Genomic DNA, 17151 nt, shown 5'->3' with positions numbered 1-17151 from the left:
ATGGATTGCGCAGCAGATAATACATAACAAGACTGTTCGCTTGCAACATAGTGAAATAAAGTTACAAAATATCTGTCATCAAATATATATTCATATTTCCATCTCGTAACTCGTTACATTTAACCTAGCTCCAGTTGGAAATCAAATTATGAGAGCATCCAAATGGGTGACGCTTTAGATTCTAGTGTGAAGCAATTACTGCATCCTGCCATTAATCGCTCGATATTTTGTTGCAATGGCTTTTATCATTCACGCAAACAACATTCAGTCTACTTGGTTATAAACGTTCGTGCCGATTACATTAGAAATTTCTATATGTTATCACAAACCATATTGCTATCTGACAAGTCGCGAGCGGCTCACGGCATCATTCTGTGACCCACATTCAGAGTTGCATTAGAATATACGGGGCGGTGCGCGAGCGCGTTAAATTTGCCGTTTACGAAATGTTACAACTGAATTTTAGTGCTAGGAGTTATTGCCACATCGCAAGCTGCTTGCTCAACGATACTTCAAGATTGGACTGTCAAAATCTTACTACCTAATCTATTGATTACAGCGACGAGTTTATATTACGAATTATTTTATTTAATACACCTATATTTTTGTGATCTTTATTATTATTAAAGTAGATTATTTGGATTACTTATTTAAAGAATTTATTTTCTGTTACGCAAAAAGTAATTAAAAAACTTTAAACTCCAGTTAATTACAAATTGTACTTATCCTCGAAGGGTTACCATATTACGGTTAAAATTAGTAAGTTAAATATTATGATAATTTAATGATCAATTGAACACAAAACGTTTAATTAAAAATTATTACTTATCGTCGCTAAACACAGCTAATAAATATAATACTAATTATGAGGATATTTCAGCTATGAAATAATAACGGTTTCAAATAAGTTTCTCGAATTACTTTTTACTAAGTACCGATGTGAATATAACGATTAAGCCCTGTTTCAATGGTTTTGGATAACGCTATTTGACGGAAGACGGTATCCAACATTTATAAAAGTTTTGATGTATTATTCTTTTTTTTTTTCGTCAAATTCCATTGGTAACTTATGTGCAGGGTAAACTTTATCCACAATCGGTGAAACTGGCCCTTAGTCTATAATAGTAAGAGTTAACATTCCCCTAAGCGGACACGCAGTAATCGTCGCTACTACTCGCTCTATCGTATGTAGGTCAAAGTCGCGACGACTCGACGCTCGCTAGATAACTACGGATATCATACAAAATGTAATAAGCATTTTTTTTTACCTATTAGTTTACTACAAAAATCTACCAAGTTAAATTAAATTACAATAAATATAACGTTAGTTTTTAATGAAATCTTGCTTTATACACAATTTACATTAGAATAACTCGTTGACGCAGTTTATTTTCTGCTCTGGGGGTTGTGAATTTGATTCCAGTCTAATTATGGGTGTAATATTTGTATTAATTTATTTATATACCTATGTATTATTTCTATATAGTCGTTTCGGAGGAGTATTGTAACTAACATTGTGTCAGGAGAATTTTATATATAAAAAGATTATAAAATATACTTGAATTAAAAATATCTTGTGCTTTTAAATAACGAATTACAGAAATTATAAATAGGATCTCGTTAAACACAAAAAAAAAACAAGTAATGCATTACATTTTTTAAATACATTTTATAAACTTATTTATTATAAGCAAATTAAAGTTAGTCTCTTAATATAGCAAACAGTTTTTTAAAGAAGTATCGTAAGGAGTTTTGTATGACACAATCAAGTGTGCCGAGTCGCGCTATAGTGATCGTAACTAGTAAGAGATTACGTAAGAGAAAGCAACGCACAACTAGTTGCGTCTCCGTTACCGGCGGTTACGCGCAAGGTAAAAAGTACTTTCTCGTGGCAACTCGGCCACGGGCAATGTGTCAAGTGCGCCGACGAAAGTACAGTGTTGCCGCCCCGCACGCCATACCGTTACATCACATCCGTCTGGAGAAAGCGCGGGTCAACAACATCGGCTCGCATCTTCGCTGTTTTATTAGTTGTACATGGACTAAGTAATTCGGGATGTAAATGACGACTCGAAAGGAAGACATTAGTCGATAGCGACTAGGGGAAGTGAAATTAAGTACAACAGTCTTGAAAACGTTTCCGTCAACATACTTTGTAAATAACGCAACGATATTCATGAACGTTTGCGATTCGTCCTAATTCCAAGAATGGGTCGTAAACAAGCCGCGTCATTTAGAACAAATGAAAATTGCTAGTTGTGGAATGGAAGCTGTCTGCTGGAGTGAGACGAGGCGAGTAGCACAAGACGGCAACGCCGCAAATCCACGTGACTGGCTGCGGCTCTTGCGTAAGCGTACGACAACCACAATACGGAGACTCTTGCCCACCGCCATGCGGTGTTCCTTGATTGAGTCCCGTTGATACGATCTGTTACGACATTTAATTTTGACGTTTTTTGTGGACTATCGGAAATGTATATTTACCTATCAATTTATTTGTCATAGAGAAACTTTTCATTCTTCCCGGTTAAGATATTTTGGTTTTAATCGTTTTGCGATGCCATTTAGTATTTGCTAAAACGAAACTAACTTTTATATTGTGAAATTAATCATCGTTTGTTAATGTAATAGGCACGATTCTTGTTCGTTTTAAATCATAACAAAAAGCGATGGCAACGATAGGCAGCACACTAGTCGTGGGAACTTGACCCAGTTGGTAGCAGGGGCGCGGGTGTAGCGGGGTATCGATTGCGACCAACACCGCATCGCTCAATGCGTCACACGCGCCTCTACACATCAGCCTTATAAAAATTGGAGAGCTAACAACTAATTAAAAATTCGCAGTGCTTGATTTCTGTATTCAAGAGCTCTTCGCAAAGCACAAAACGCAATGCAACGGTCGCTAGCAAATTGGTGTACACCGAGGATAAGGTAACGGGATACGGGACAGGATGTTATACTTATCTGGAAATTCACCTTTAGATACTTAAAGAACACGGTGTTTCGCGCCCAATCTACTTGAGAGAACAAGTTTTGGTCCAGCACTTTGCACATTAACTCGAAGAGATCGACTTCACATTGGTTGTAAGTTTGGCTCTGCAAGAGTCCGAATAGGGAGTTTTGCCACTCTCGATCGTCAATAGTTTGAACAAATTCCCGAATCATGGGTGAGACTCGAAGGGTTTCTGTGCTTGTAGCTTCAGCGGTGCTGGAAGGTGTGTTCGTTGCAGGCGTTTCAAAAGCAAACGCGTCCGGTGACGCCGAATGCGGCGAATGGGTTTCCCACTTGTCATGAGCCGTGGGAGGCGGGGGTTGTGGTGCCTGGGTTTGCGCTGCCAGCAGCGCGGGCCCTGGCGAGGACTCCGGCGACGAAGTCAACGACGAAACTTGCGGTATTTGGATTTCTTGCTTTACAGGCACGGTAGCATAAGGCGAACTGAATCCGAGTACGAGTCCGCCTTCTCCGAGAGAACCACGTAAGGTCTGTACTGCTATTTGTCTCTGCCTCATCATTTGCAATTTGCGAGCGCGGTCGCGTTTGTACATAGGGCCAAACTTATTGCGACCACCTCGCATGCGATCAGCTCGTACGGCTGGAACAATAAACATTAAGGTTATATTCAGAAAATAAATATGAGTAAAATAATTATGTTAATAATATTTTTTTTTTTAATATTTATATTATATCTGGAAAGGAAAAATTTAATCTTATATAATTGCATCATTATTGGTTTATACGAAAACAATGATGTTTATATTACATACTAGCTGTGCCCGAGACTTCGTCCACGTGGAATTTAAGAATAAAGTTATAGTTTAGTTCAAAGAATTATAAAATAAATAAGTTTCTAAAATGAAAAACCTAAAAAAGCGTAGCATAACTTACTCCTTATTACATCAGCTATCTGCCAGTGAAAGTCCCGTCAAAATCGGTCCAGCCGTTTCAAAGATTAGCCGGAACAAATACAGACAGACAAACAAAAATTGTAAAATAATGTTATTTTTTAGTTAAGTGTTTTTTTTTAATATCACAAACAGACACTCCAATTTTAGTTATTTCTATAGATATAGAGTATAAATAAAAATGTACAGCTACTAATTATAAATTATCTTTTTTAAACAATATCGTTGTGCAATTTAAAACCATGAGGGCCATTATAACATATTTATTCCTCAAACTAAAATTACTCGATTTTGGATGTATTATTATTATTTACTTATTAATATTCAACTTGCACGTAAATTATATGAATATTACCTAAATTATGTAGTCCTTTTGAGCTAATGAAATACATTAAAATAATTTCCCAAATGTTCTCGACATTTCGAGTTGCAAAATACGAACATCTTTCACTATGAGATAAATAAATCTTACGATCTTATGCTCTGACACAAATTAAATATACTTTACAATTATAATAAGACACAACTTTAATAATATGTTTAAGTTGGTACGTCCGCAATGAAAGCGTTATTCTAAAATATGAAATGCATGACTATACGTAGAACACGAATAGTTTGTTCTAAGGAAGGATTATAATAAATATTAACAAATGGTTGCAGAATTTGTGACACAATGTTTAAGGTTGCGGTAAGCATGAGAGAAATACCTCGCGATAGTGCTTTTTAACCGACTTCCAAAAAAGGAGGAGGTTCTCAATTCGACTGTATTTTTTTTCTTTTTTTTATGTATGTTACATCAGAACTTTTGACCGGGTGGACCGATTTCGACAAAAAAAAATTTAATCGAAAGGTGGTGTGTGTCAATTGATCCCATTTAAATTTATTTGTGATCTAACAACTACTTTTCGAGTTATATCTAATAATGCGTTTTTACTTGACGCTTTTTTCGTATTATACCGCATAACTTTCTACTGGATGTACCGATTTTGATAATTTTTAATTTAATCGAAAGCTGATGTTTGTCATGTGGTCACATATAAATTTTATTAAGATCTGATAACTACTTTTTGAGTAATCTTTGATAACGCGAAAAAATAGTCGAGTAACTACTCGACTATTTTTTCGCCGATCTACTTTGTATTACTCGTCGATGTAATTGAAGTCGGTTTTTTTTCGTTTGCGAGCAAACACAATTATAAATACGGAACTTGTTTTAAATAGTTAAATTCAGTAAAAAAAAAATAATGAAAGGATTTAATATTATTTGTAAAAACTAAAAAATTATAATAAGCCAAGAAAACAGAAAATGATAACTTGTGTTTTTATAGAAATACTAGCTGAACCCGCAAACGTTTCTTTGCCTATGTTATTAACCCGCTTAATCCCTCCCCCCCCCCTTATAACTTAGGGTTATGAAAAATAGATGTTGGCCGATTCTCAGATCTACCCGATATGCCCACAAAATTTTATCAAAAATCGGTCGAGCCGTTTCGGAGGAGTTCAATGTTTAACACCATGACACGAGAATTTTATATATTAGAAATAAAATATTTTTGAAATGTCCATATTGTTCGAAATAATTGTTTGCTTACAAACAAAAAAAAAAAAACCGACGTCAATTACAATAATTTAATGCGCATTATTAGAAATAATTTACACCAGCTTTTGATATAAAAAAAAAAGAATTATCGAAATCGCTCTACGTCAGTCAAAAGTTCTAAGGTAAACACATAAAATACGGTTGAATGTACTAACTAATACTGTTGAATAACAAACAATACTGTTGTATTGAGAACCTCCTCCTTTTTAGAAGTCTATTAAAAAGCATGCGTAACAATTATTTAAACATCCTATGAAAATCATCTGCCGTCTGGGATTCATTCCTTATCAACTTGGAAACGATAACAATAATCGACGCGCATCTACGACTTGTATAGATTTGACCGCCATAGATTGGTGTTTAGGTATGTATTTAATAAATATTTTATAATGTACGTTTGAAATTTAGGACGCTGAATAATTACGTACACAGACAGACTCAGCAGCTCTTTACGTTTTTGGCTTAGTTCCAAATTTCAAGCAAACGCTCCGCTCGATAGTTGCATTTTACCTTGTTCTAATTCTTTCAAAATCATTGTTTACTTATATGGTGATGAATTTTGTCGTACATTAAGAAGATACATTGTGAAGCGTTCGAAACAATTTGTAAACTTTTATGAAAAATAAAATATATTTAATCCGCTATATAGTCAATAAAAGTTTAGCAGAATTTAACAATCCCTAAGTTATGCGTAAAGGCAGCCGTCCCATAACGTACGGCGTTTCATTTACGAAGAACTAGATTGTGAACTGTAAACAAATATCTGAACCAGGAACGGAAGGGGGCTTTCTGTAAATTGTCGACTCGCCCAACCCACGAGTTAAAAATAACAACCAGTTTTTATTGTAGCCAGCGCGCCTCGGTGCGATAAGGACAGTTATAGGGTACGGCGTAGGATCCAAAAGAGATGCCGAACGTATAGCGTATTTAAGTGCTGTGTGCAATTCCACCAGTTTCGTATTGCAATTCGTTTCATTACGTTCTTCATAAGACATCATAGCAAAATTTAAAAACAAAGAAAATGCTCTTGTTGCTCGTGTTTGTAACTTACACTTCTCAAATTAATAGATAATTTTCACATTATGCGCTGTTCCTACACGCTTATAAGAGACTTGGGGCCTTGGCTATCATATATCAAGCATATTTAATAATTATTTGAAAGATACAAGCTTACGACTTGCTTTTTTCTAATGGTAAAGATTTTGTGTAAGAATTAAACAAATTTTTAACGAACTAATAAATAAATAGTAAAATATAATATGGTATATAACTATCGAATCTTAATAACAAATGCACACTTTTATTTAATTTTTTTAACTAAAATATTATTATATTATGCATTAGAAATAGAATTTATTACATGTAATTTCATAAGTGTACTTCGCAACGAGCAAAAACGATGTCGAGGGTATGCGAGTGCGTCAATTCCTGTGTTTCCGTCGTAGGTCCCAAACGGATAGATTGATTCAAATAAATTATACGCCGAATCATCTTTTTATTAGAGCGGGTCACCGCGTTCAAAAAAAAAAAAAAAAATAAAGCCACAGAAATATGAGGCCGGAACCCCTTTTCCTATGTTATGTTCGCCAGCCCCTATAAACGAAGACTAATACCTATGAGGAAGCCTGAAAGTTTGAGGTCAAAGTTTGAATTTCTCTACCAGCGTTGATGAGAATTTCGAATACTTTTATTATAACAGCGGAAATATAAAGCTTGAAATAAACATTAGAAAATAAAGAGAAGAGTCTTAATCACGTATTCAATATGTATACAAATAAAATCTATATGTAAGTAAATGTATGTAGGTAAAGGGAATTCTTTTTTTTTCGAAAATGTACTTATCAAACAGTTCAATTTATATAATACTAACGCCCCGTACCCTGCTTCGCACGGGTGCAATGCTGATGCTAAATCTATACGTATAATAAATAGAATGGTAGGAAAGTCAAAACTGCACATTGAATATTTTTTTTATGATCTACAATCGATACCGAAGCCAAAAAAATAGTTTTTAGAATTTTTGTCTGTTTGTCTGTATGTATGTCCGGGATAAACTTAAATACACTCCATCCAAAAATAAGTCTTATTTTGTAAACAAATATGGCGGAATGGGTAACCATAGACTACTATAATGTTGTGATGTATGTTGATAAAAAATGTCAGTTGTAAGTTTGAGGTTACAGCGAATTCGGTTTTCTGCTAAAAATATTAGTTTGACGATGAAATAGACGTATAATTACAAAAATAATGGTACTTCATGTGATTACCCAGATTCTACAATAATTATCTAGTAGCCACTGTGTAATTACACAGGGAATGCGTATTTTTCTTCCGGCAAGGGGTTTGTTTACATAATAAGACTTTTAATTTTGGATGGAGTTTAGTACTGCATAGATTTACTTCAAATTTGGCACGAATATTATTAAAAGGTCGGGTCAACATATAGGCTACATATTATCACGCTAGCATCTACAGGGAACGAGCTGTGAACCTTTATCTCTTCAACGCATTCTGTAACAACGTGTAATCATCTAACGACGCATATTTAAATGTTGTTATTATGTTAAGAGCCATGCTATAAGCTAGCTTCATACTATAAATAAAGAGATTCTGTAGTATATTTAGTATAAGCATTGCACGTCGAAACCGGGGCGGGGCGCTAGTATAAAATAAAAAATATATAAGATATGCCCAAAAATTGTGTTTATTTACGGCATCACATTAGAAACTTCTAAAACTATCAGTGTTCCTCTACTATACTATGCATGTATTATACATATAATCCTTCCTCAGAAATCACTCTATTTACTAAAGAAAACCGCATCAAAATCCGTTGCGTAATTTTAAATATCTAAGCATAAAGACAGCGGGAAGCGACTTTGTTTTATACTAAGTAATAATTTAAAATTTCGAAACACCTTTCAGATCGCTATTATTGTACCATTTCACGAGCGTGTTCTTCTGACGCATGAGCAACGCGGAATTGTGTTAAAGTTGTTAACAGAACCTGGCTTTAGCGTAAGATATGATAACAGACGTTTATTGTGGTATCTGAATATTTACTTATTTCGCAGGATTCTTACTGTGGAGCCGTTGAAAGTGACGCGTTCATAATAAAAGAAGGCCAAGGATTTCTATACCCCTGAAGTATTTCACAATTAGTAAATATAAATTATTGTAGCGTCATAAAGTGCTAAGCGACTGCCATATGTGCGCTGTGTAAGCGTACATATGGCAGTCGCTTAGCAGTAACATACGCTCGAGAAATATTCATATATAATGGTTATATTGTAACTGTTCTACACCTCTGACTTGTTTTTTTTTTTTTGCAATCTTTTCCAATAAGAAGACTAACACGAAAAACATTCAAACTAGATTTTATTCTTAAAATACTTAAGCTCTTCGACTTTCTAATTTTAGCACTGAGTATGAGTATTTCTTATTAATACTAAGTACCCGGGTGACCGAGCTTAGCTCGGTTTTTTTTTAGTAAATCGTGTTTTTTGGAAATTATATTTAAATACGAATAACATATTGATAAAATATGAATAATATTTTTTGATCTTACCGATATAATAAAAATATATATATATGAACTGGTTATTTAAATAAAAAATCACGAGTGTAATTAGAAAAAATGGGAATTTTTTTCGATCTGCTTACATGTGAGTTTGAACCGGAGTCTTATCGTTCCGGGACCGGCCGATTTCCCACCTGAGCTATTATAACTTTGTAACTAATGACGAAATTTACGTTCGTATTCTAATGATATTGTATCAGTTTTTCATTGCCTGTAAGTAAACACGGACAAAAAGACGTTTTCTAAAAATGAATCCTAGTTAGATCAAATTATCGGCCACGAAACCCCCGACATAGTAAATTTCATGAAAATCGTTGCAGCCATTTCCGAGAATTATACTAAAGTTATACTAATCTTTTGTTTTCATTATTTTTTTATTAAACAAGTATTATTATACGGATTTATATTTTTGCTTTGTGCAAAAATCGTTACTTAAACCGGGTTATTATTACCCGGATATATGCAAATGACTAAGATACATACGTGTCGCAGATGTAAAAAGATATGTTTCACTTATTGACTTATTTTATTCACACCGTTTTAATGAAATAAGACAAGAATTCACTTACTTTCCTAGTAATGTTTCTTATACTTTGGATTTGAATAACTTATTTTTTGTTATGTTTGATATTTTGGGGCAAGTAAAATACAATATTTTTGAAATAACCCGTGAAAAAAGCTCTGATAAAAATTATATTTATATAAAGCGTTTAACTTTGTAGCGTTGATAATGTCGAACGAATACTGAACATGCATTCAACTAGTTATAAGATCTATTTTGTTGCTAAGTTGAGCTTTTTGGAGGAAACTATTACTGTTGTATAAATATATTATTCCATTACAATATAAATTTAAAAGTAAAATGTTTTCACGTGTTTTTTCATTTAACGTCATTAATAATAGTTTTTTTTTGTGTTTGTGGCGAGCTTATGCACACTTGTTCGATGATGTCATCCATTCATCATTTTTTATATAGGTAATTACTACCAAATTATATCCTCTTATAGATTTCTCTAACAATAACTTACAAACCCACTTAAAATTAAAATTCAGATATTGCTTATATAAAAGATTTATAAGGAATGAAAGAGACATTGATTAGACTTTTTTAATTTGTTGTTTTTTTTTTAATACTAACAAATTACTTATTGTGTTTTATTGAAAGTTTTAATTCGATAAGGCCTGGAGAAACAAATTGGATTTAAAGTGGAGTCGTGTTGCGTACACTTCTAATAGTCATGATACATGCACATAGTACCTCAATTCTTACTGCTATTGATCTAATAAGATCTTTATACTATTGATGATATTAATGTTTATGATGAAATAACTTTTGTAATTACCTACTTATTAGTTACTGTTTAATTGTTATTTAAGTTTTATACAGCTAATATTTAATATACTACCTGTATATTGGCCATACAGATGTTTGCCGTGGTCTTGTTGTTTGTGCAGTCTTTGTGGGTCTCCTCACCGTGCCTCGGAGAGCACGTTAAGCCGTCGGTCCCGGTTGTTATCATGTACATCTGATAGCGATCGTAACTCAAAGTAGGGAACGCCAAACCGTATTGAAGCCGCGTGGTTGATTAAGCTTTAATCCTTCTCCTACATGTGGAAAGAGACATATGCCGAGCGATGGGATATTACAAGCTGAAGCGAATATACATAGAGCTCATATAATGTCTCACGTTTTCAAATAAATAGATTAATATGATTTTTAATTAAAGAAATTGACGTTGACACGAGTGTCCCGAAGTGTAGAGGTATGTCGTCGGAATAAAATGATAATTACATAGTCGTTTATTTTATCGAATAGTGAAACGCAATCGTAAGGCGCTATTAAAATTGGAATTAAGAACACTTCCAATGAGTTTAATCATCTAATGTTATTATAATGAGCACGCGATTGCAGCCGATAATGCGGTAAACGAGGTCAGCCGTTTATTACAACGACTAAACTAGATCAAGGTCAAGGTCATTTTTACAAATCAAAAACATACGACACGGTGACAAACAACCTGAGTGCAGAAATAGGCATACAACTAAGTTTACATTCTGTAGCTATTTGTATACATGTCCCACTTGCGACAAATGAGTCAAGGTCGATCTCGGCATCGATATCTCATAATGCGATCGAGATTCAATATTCGCTAACAAAACTCGTAAGCGTCTACTTTAAAAGACTCGATCGAATTTATAATTTTTGCCCTTGGCACATGCACCTCGGCCATTAAATGAAGTAATCGTGTCAACGAGATAAAAAATAGTGTGTTCCGAAAGGACGGGAAGAGGTGGGGATCGCTCCTTGTACCGACGAGTCAGTGAAACTTGGTCAAGGCTGCAGGCGTCCCCCGCCGCACCGCGTCGCTCGGTGCGGCCGCCGCCGACGCGACCGAGCGCGTCCGACCGCCTTCGCCTGCTCGTACTCATAGCGATAGCGGCAACGCGCTCGTTACACAACACTCAAACACTGCCGAGAGTGCTGCCTTGCCGAGATAAAACATCACCAGCGATCATATCTATCGAACTATGTCAAGATCTCATCTATACGTTTAAATCGACTCTGAGCCGTGAATCGAACTAGATTCTTATTTGTCCCGTATTCGATTAACATCATACTATAAAATTATATTATTAGGAGAAATTTAATACATATTTACGCAACAACATAAAAAATACGCATAAAATAGTAAGCTTTTGATGTTGTTCAATTAATATTTTCAAAACAGTACGTAAAGCCAAGGATTAGAGGCATTTTTGCATCGAAATCTTTTAAAAACGATGGCGCCTCAAGAACTGTCGTAATAATAAGACAGGTAATGCCGAAAAAATAGAAAGGCCCGGTGTGCGAGGCCGCTCTGTCGAAATACTCGATTCGGGTCAAGGCAGCTCACCGAAATAGTCTGCTGGCGCGCGCGTTTTTATTGTGATCTAACATCTGTCGTGAGCCGCGAGCGACTAAACCCGTCGTATATTTCTAATACTAAATACAGACCTTTTCTGATTAAACACACTACTTCTTACACTTCTTACTATTAGACACCGAGTTATCCAATAAGACCTTACTTTGTACCAGAATTAAAACCAATAAGATTTAGAAAACCCACGAAATAATATAAAGTTATGAATTACGACATATGTTAAGCATACACAGTTAAGTGATTAATGTAAGAACGATGGCGTTAGGTTACGTAAGGCGGTGTAGCGTGCACATGGCGAGCAGCGGTCCGTGTAACAACGACCATTATCGTCAAATTCGATCAGTTCGCTGCGCTAAGAAACTGATTGCCGGAAAGGGTAACTGATTGCCTGTTCTGCGTCGACACACGTGGACTGCGACTGCACTTCGGAAATTATCATTCTACAAATAACCAATTCAAGGCACGGAAAAGACGATGAATGCTAGAGATCATTGTTATCTTGATCTTATATTGCAAAATCAATGTTACAGCAATTTCATCGTTCCGAAGCTACAATGCTATTAACATGATTTCTGGTTTCTATCATGATAATTTTAATGTTCTAGTTGTTACCATCAAATGAACATTAGCTACGTCCATGGATGTAAAGTTCCGAAACTCGTTATATTCTGCGAAATAGATCATTCACGGCCAGTGAAGATCTTATGAAACAGAAGAATACTTAAAAATTCCGTACGGATACCAGTGGACTTGTAATGTGATACGTGTTCAGGTCACATTTGGGTAGTCCGTTGCGACAGGTCGAACGAGGCGTCTTATGAAACGGCGCTTGCGCAGCGCACCCCACCGGCGGCGGTTTATTGTGTCGAAACGCCCGATAGTCGTTTGAGCAGATCCAATGCGCAACAACCCTTGCCGCTTTTATTTTTATATTAGACTTGTAAAAGACAACTGCGTTATCACTTATAGCAAAACTTATCGATTTCTTAAATAGCAGCTGGTTTTAGAGTTTTCCATATGTTATTAGTTTACGTTTCGACATGATCCAAAGATTACAGAAAGTTTATGTAAATTTCCGTACATAGCGATTTCAACCACGTTTGCTTTTAGTAACAATTCTTTTTTTAATAACATATTATATTTAAATACTACTTCGCTTTCAGGTGTAGGGAGACATTGTCACTATAAATATATAAGCGTCTATATAGCCTTTCTTAGTTAAATTAACCACAATAAAGAAAGTGTCGTTAAAGGACAGTTCACTATGTGAATAAAATACAACTTGCTGGGATATAAGGAAATCATATTGATATATTGAATTCAAATATGCTGCATGTCATAAATAATAGGATAATAGTAATTAAAATTAGGCGTAAACCGAGTATTTTTATCTTAACGATAAAGCCGCCTGTCAGTGGTAGCGGTACGGGTCGCGCGCGGGCGGGCGGTGTTGGCATTGCACAAGGCTTGTTGCAGGTCGAGCAGGCACTGCGAGCCTCTCGCAACAACCGCGATTGAGGTCAGTAAGCGATTTGTGAGAATTGTGCCATCTGACATATGTATGTCTTAATGCAATCGTTGTTATTTTCTAATTTTATATATTCTTTAAATTATAACGATTTAAATAAAAAATCCGTACAATATTTGTCATCCTACAACTGAATTTACTATATAATTAATATTAATATATTATAATAATTATATTAATACTATTTAATTTACTATTAAAAAAAAATACTAGAGACATACATAAACAAGAAAATTTGGACAGTTGTTTCTTTGTGTTACATACTGCAAATCTTGTCGATAAGGATTAAAAGGAATTTTTGTAAAATAAAACACTACATATTTTAATATATTCAGAAATACCATTAATCATCTAATGAATTTTAAAAGATGACTTAATGACTTAAATTCTGCGAAATAAGATTCGAAAAATAGACTTTTACTGATATAAATAATAAATTAGGTAATAGTAACAATAGTAAACAAGAAATAATAGTTCTCGTATTTTTATTATTCTCATATTGATGTAGTAAATACCAAATGTACTAAAGACTTTTGCTATCTCTATTTTAAGAAGTGATGACTGTAATTATAATTTATATAATACTAGCTGACCCCGCAAACGTTTCTTTGTCATATATGTTATTAACCCGCATAATCCCCCCCCCCCCCCTTATAACTTAGGGGTTTGAAAAATACCCGATATGCCTACAAAATTTTATTAAAATCGGTCGAGCCGTTTCGGAGGAGTTCAATGTTTAACACCATGACACGAGAATTTTATATATTAGATAATTACATAATTACCAATGTTTAATAAATAAAGGGAATGTGCATGCGCGAATTTCAATCCACATCTCTCGTGAATCAGACGCACTAACGAAATTGTACTCATAGATACACTTTAATTCTATATTTGAATAGCTAAAGCTTTTTTTTATTATTTGAACAGTCCTAGAATTATCCCCGAACATACATATTATATATATATATATATATATATATATATATATATATATATATATATATATATATATATATATATATATATATATATATATATATATATATATATATATATATATATATATATATATATATATATATATATATATATATATATATATATATATATATATATATATATATACACGGTCGAATTGAGTAACCTCCTCCTTTTTTGAAGTCGGTTAAAAAAGAGAAGTAAATTATTAAGAATTTTTGTTACTGTGGTAATTGGCTTGCCAGACGACATTCATCAGTCACAATTATATTTTTGATAGTTACATTTGTCACCAGATTCTAATATTTCACCGAAATATATGGCGGTAATAGAATTTATCGGATATAGTATTTCAGGTAAAGTCAGCTCTAGTTAATTAAGGTTGACCTATTTTATATTAATATTTCCACGTGGACGATAGAGTGCCCGTGAGTGTTCTATAAGCGAAGATGGCCTCCTGCACAGGCGGGCCAACGTCGGGGAGTCACGGTTGCATGCGTTAGCGATCCCGTGGCGCCCCAAAATGACGATGAGGACACCGCTGGGTTTTAGTGGGTAGTCCGTGCGTAATGTACTACACCGTGAGAACATATACATATCTTAAAATCAATTTTGTGACATATACTACAAGTACCACTTAGACATGTATTTTATTTATTCGCAGTGAAGCAGCGTGGCGGATAAAGATCCCGAACTTATATATTTATAGACGGACAGGGGAGTAGTAGGAATTCTAAACATATCGATTGCATGTCCTAAGGGAACCACATTCATCTTTATCGTTGGAAAATGAATTTAACCTAGTTTTCTATTGTCGTATTTCTATAAGTGGATAAGGTAGGATTACACGTTATATGCCGTAGTCTTACGTAAGTGGCCGATCTCATTAAAAGTAACGATCATGAGCTGATCTTGTGTCTTATTGACGAAACTGGGAAACCATTGAAATTCAGGCAAATCAGAAATATTTTAAATAAGCTTTGATTGCTTTGAGTCATCTTCTAACGTCTAAATAAGAAGTAAGTTTGAGGCCAACTGCGCCGCACCTATATAAGTGTAGGCAAGGTTTACGTGGAATGTATGGTTTAAAAATATCGGCGATAACTGTTTAAACAAATAGAATTAAAACCATAAAAAAATTATATTCAGATATTGTGTATAACTAAAGTGTCATATCGGTCTATTTATGTGTTTGCATATTTGATATGAATGTATGTGTACTATTACTCAGTTTAAAATGGTTTATTAGACAATAAGTTTTAAACGAATCAATCAAAATTTTAAATATCTGTTCAGCTAACTTTAAATTGTATTTCGAAGTGTAAAACACTTAATAGTAAGTGTAAGTAACGAATGTTGCAAACATCGCAGCATCTGGCGAAACGCGCAATCGCGAACGGATCACAGCGGCAACCTCGCGTTGCGTACATGCACGCTCACGCACAGCAAGCAGCGCGCGCGCCGCATCGCGGCCCCGCTCGCAAGTAGGTCAGGGCGCTCTGCGGCCGCGCGCGCTTTAAATATAGAACGATCTGCGCTTCAAACTACGCCCAACGCGATCACCTACCTATAAATTAACCTTTAAATTGATTACCTTTACTCGACTTTCATACTTTTTATGTTGTATAACCTTAAAAATTATGCTCATCCACTTAATATTGTCTTATATTCTCTTATAATTATTAAAATATTAAACACAGATCTACTTTACATTCTTTACTAAAGGTCGTTTGATATGTGACATTGAATATGTATGTCAACGATATTTTTGATAAATTACAACATAAACATTGAAAGTTAAACTGTGTACTTCAACGGAATGCTGAGTGACTAAAACAATTTGGTATAAAATTATGTTAATAATTACTTTACTTATTAAAAAAAAGTACAGAATAGGTACTTTAAAATGCAATGTAGTTTAAATAAATAAAAAAATTCTACCCAAATATTTTAGATTTCTTTTTAAATGTGAAAACGTGACTCACGAATAAAATAATCATCATGTGACAATAGTTGATTAGGCTTTTGATTAAGAACCGCATTTTGAAGTTAGATAGGTTAGGGTTATTTTTTATTTATTTTTTTGTTACCAAATTATGTCGATAAACAGTCTAATTTGGTAATTAGATAGGTTAAGGATTTTTTTTTTTGTAACGAAATTATACCGATAAACGGTCAAATTTTGAGCTTAGATAATTTGACGGTTATTAATCTAAAGCCTTACCCAATAGTTAAAATAGGCACTAACTACTGATATTTACTTTTGCTAAATTAATATTGCAACATAATAAAAAATAACTAGTGCTTTATACAAGTAAATAATTAGGGGCCTGTTACACCGGTTATGGATAAAGTTTATCCTGCACATAAGTTACGAATAGATAGCAAGAGCAAGAAAAGGCTATAAGGACCTATTTCGCCTCAATACAAAAAAAACTAGTGACAAAAATTACCTATACATCATAAACTTTTATTCTTTGGAGAGACAGTCATCAGTCAAATAGTGTTATCTGCAACCGGTTAACGGGCCCTAAGTAAGGTTTAAGGTATGAATATATCAAAATTAAAAGAGGAAACGTGAGTACCCCATGTTATCATAGCTGTGTTTGAGTCATTACTAATGATCTCCAAAACTGCA

General features: G+C 34.2%; 1 protein-coding gene across 1 annotated transcript in view; it reads right to left on the bottom strand.

The window, feature by feature from the left end:
- Nucleotides 1-17151, bottom strand: part of LOC123668704 (nuclear hormone receptor FTZ-F1) — a 29146-nt gene that overhangs the window by 10770 nt on the left and 1225 nt on the right. Inside the window, exon 2 of the mRNA XM_045602407.1 lies at nucleotides 2977-3593. Coding sequence (XP_045458363.1) covers nucleotides 2977-3593 — 617 coding nt within the window. The remainder of the gene's footprint in view (nucleotides 1-2976; nucleotides 3594-17151) is intronic.

Source organism: Melitaea cinxia, chromosome Z (genome assembly GCF_905220565.1).
Source record: "Melitaea cinxia chromosome Z, ilMelCinx1.1, whole genome shotgun sequence".
NCBI classification, from domain to species: Eukaryota; Metazoa; Arthropoda; class Insecta; order Lepidoptera; family Nymphalidae; genus Melitaea; species Melitaea cinxia.
This window is presented reverse-complemented; position numbering and strand designations above follow the sequence as displayed.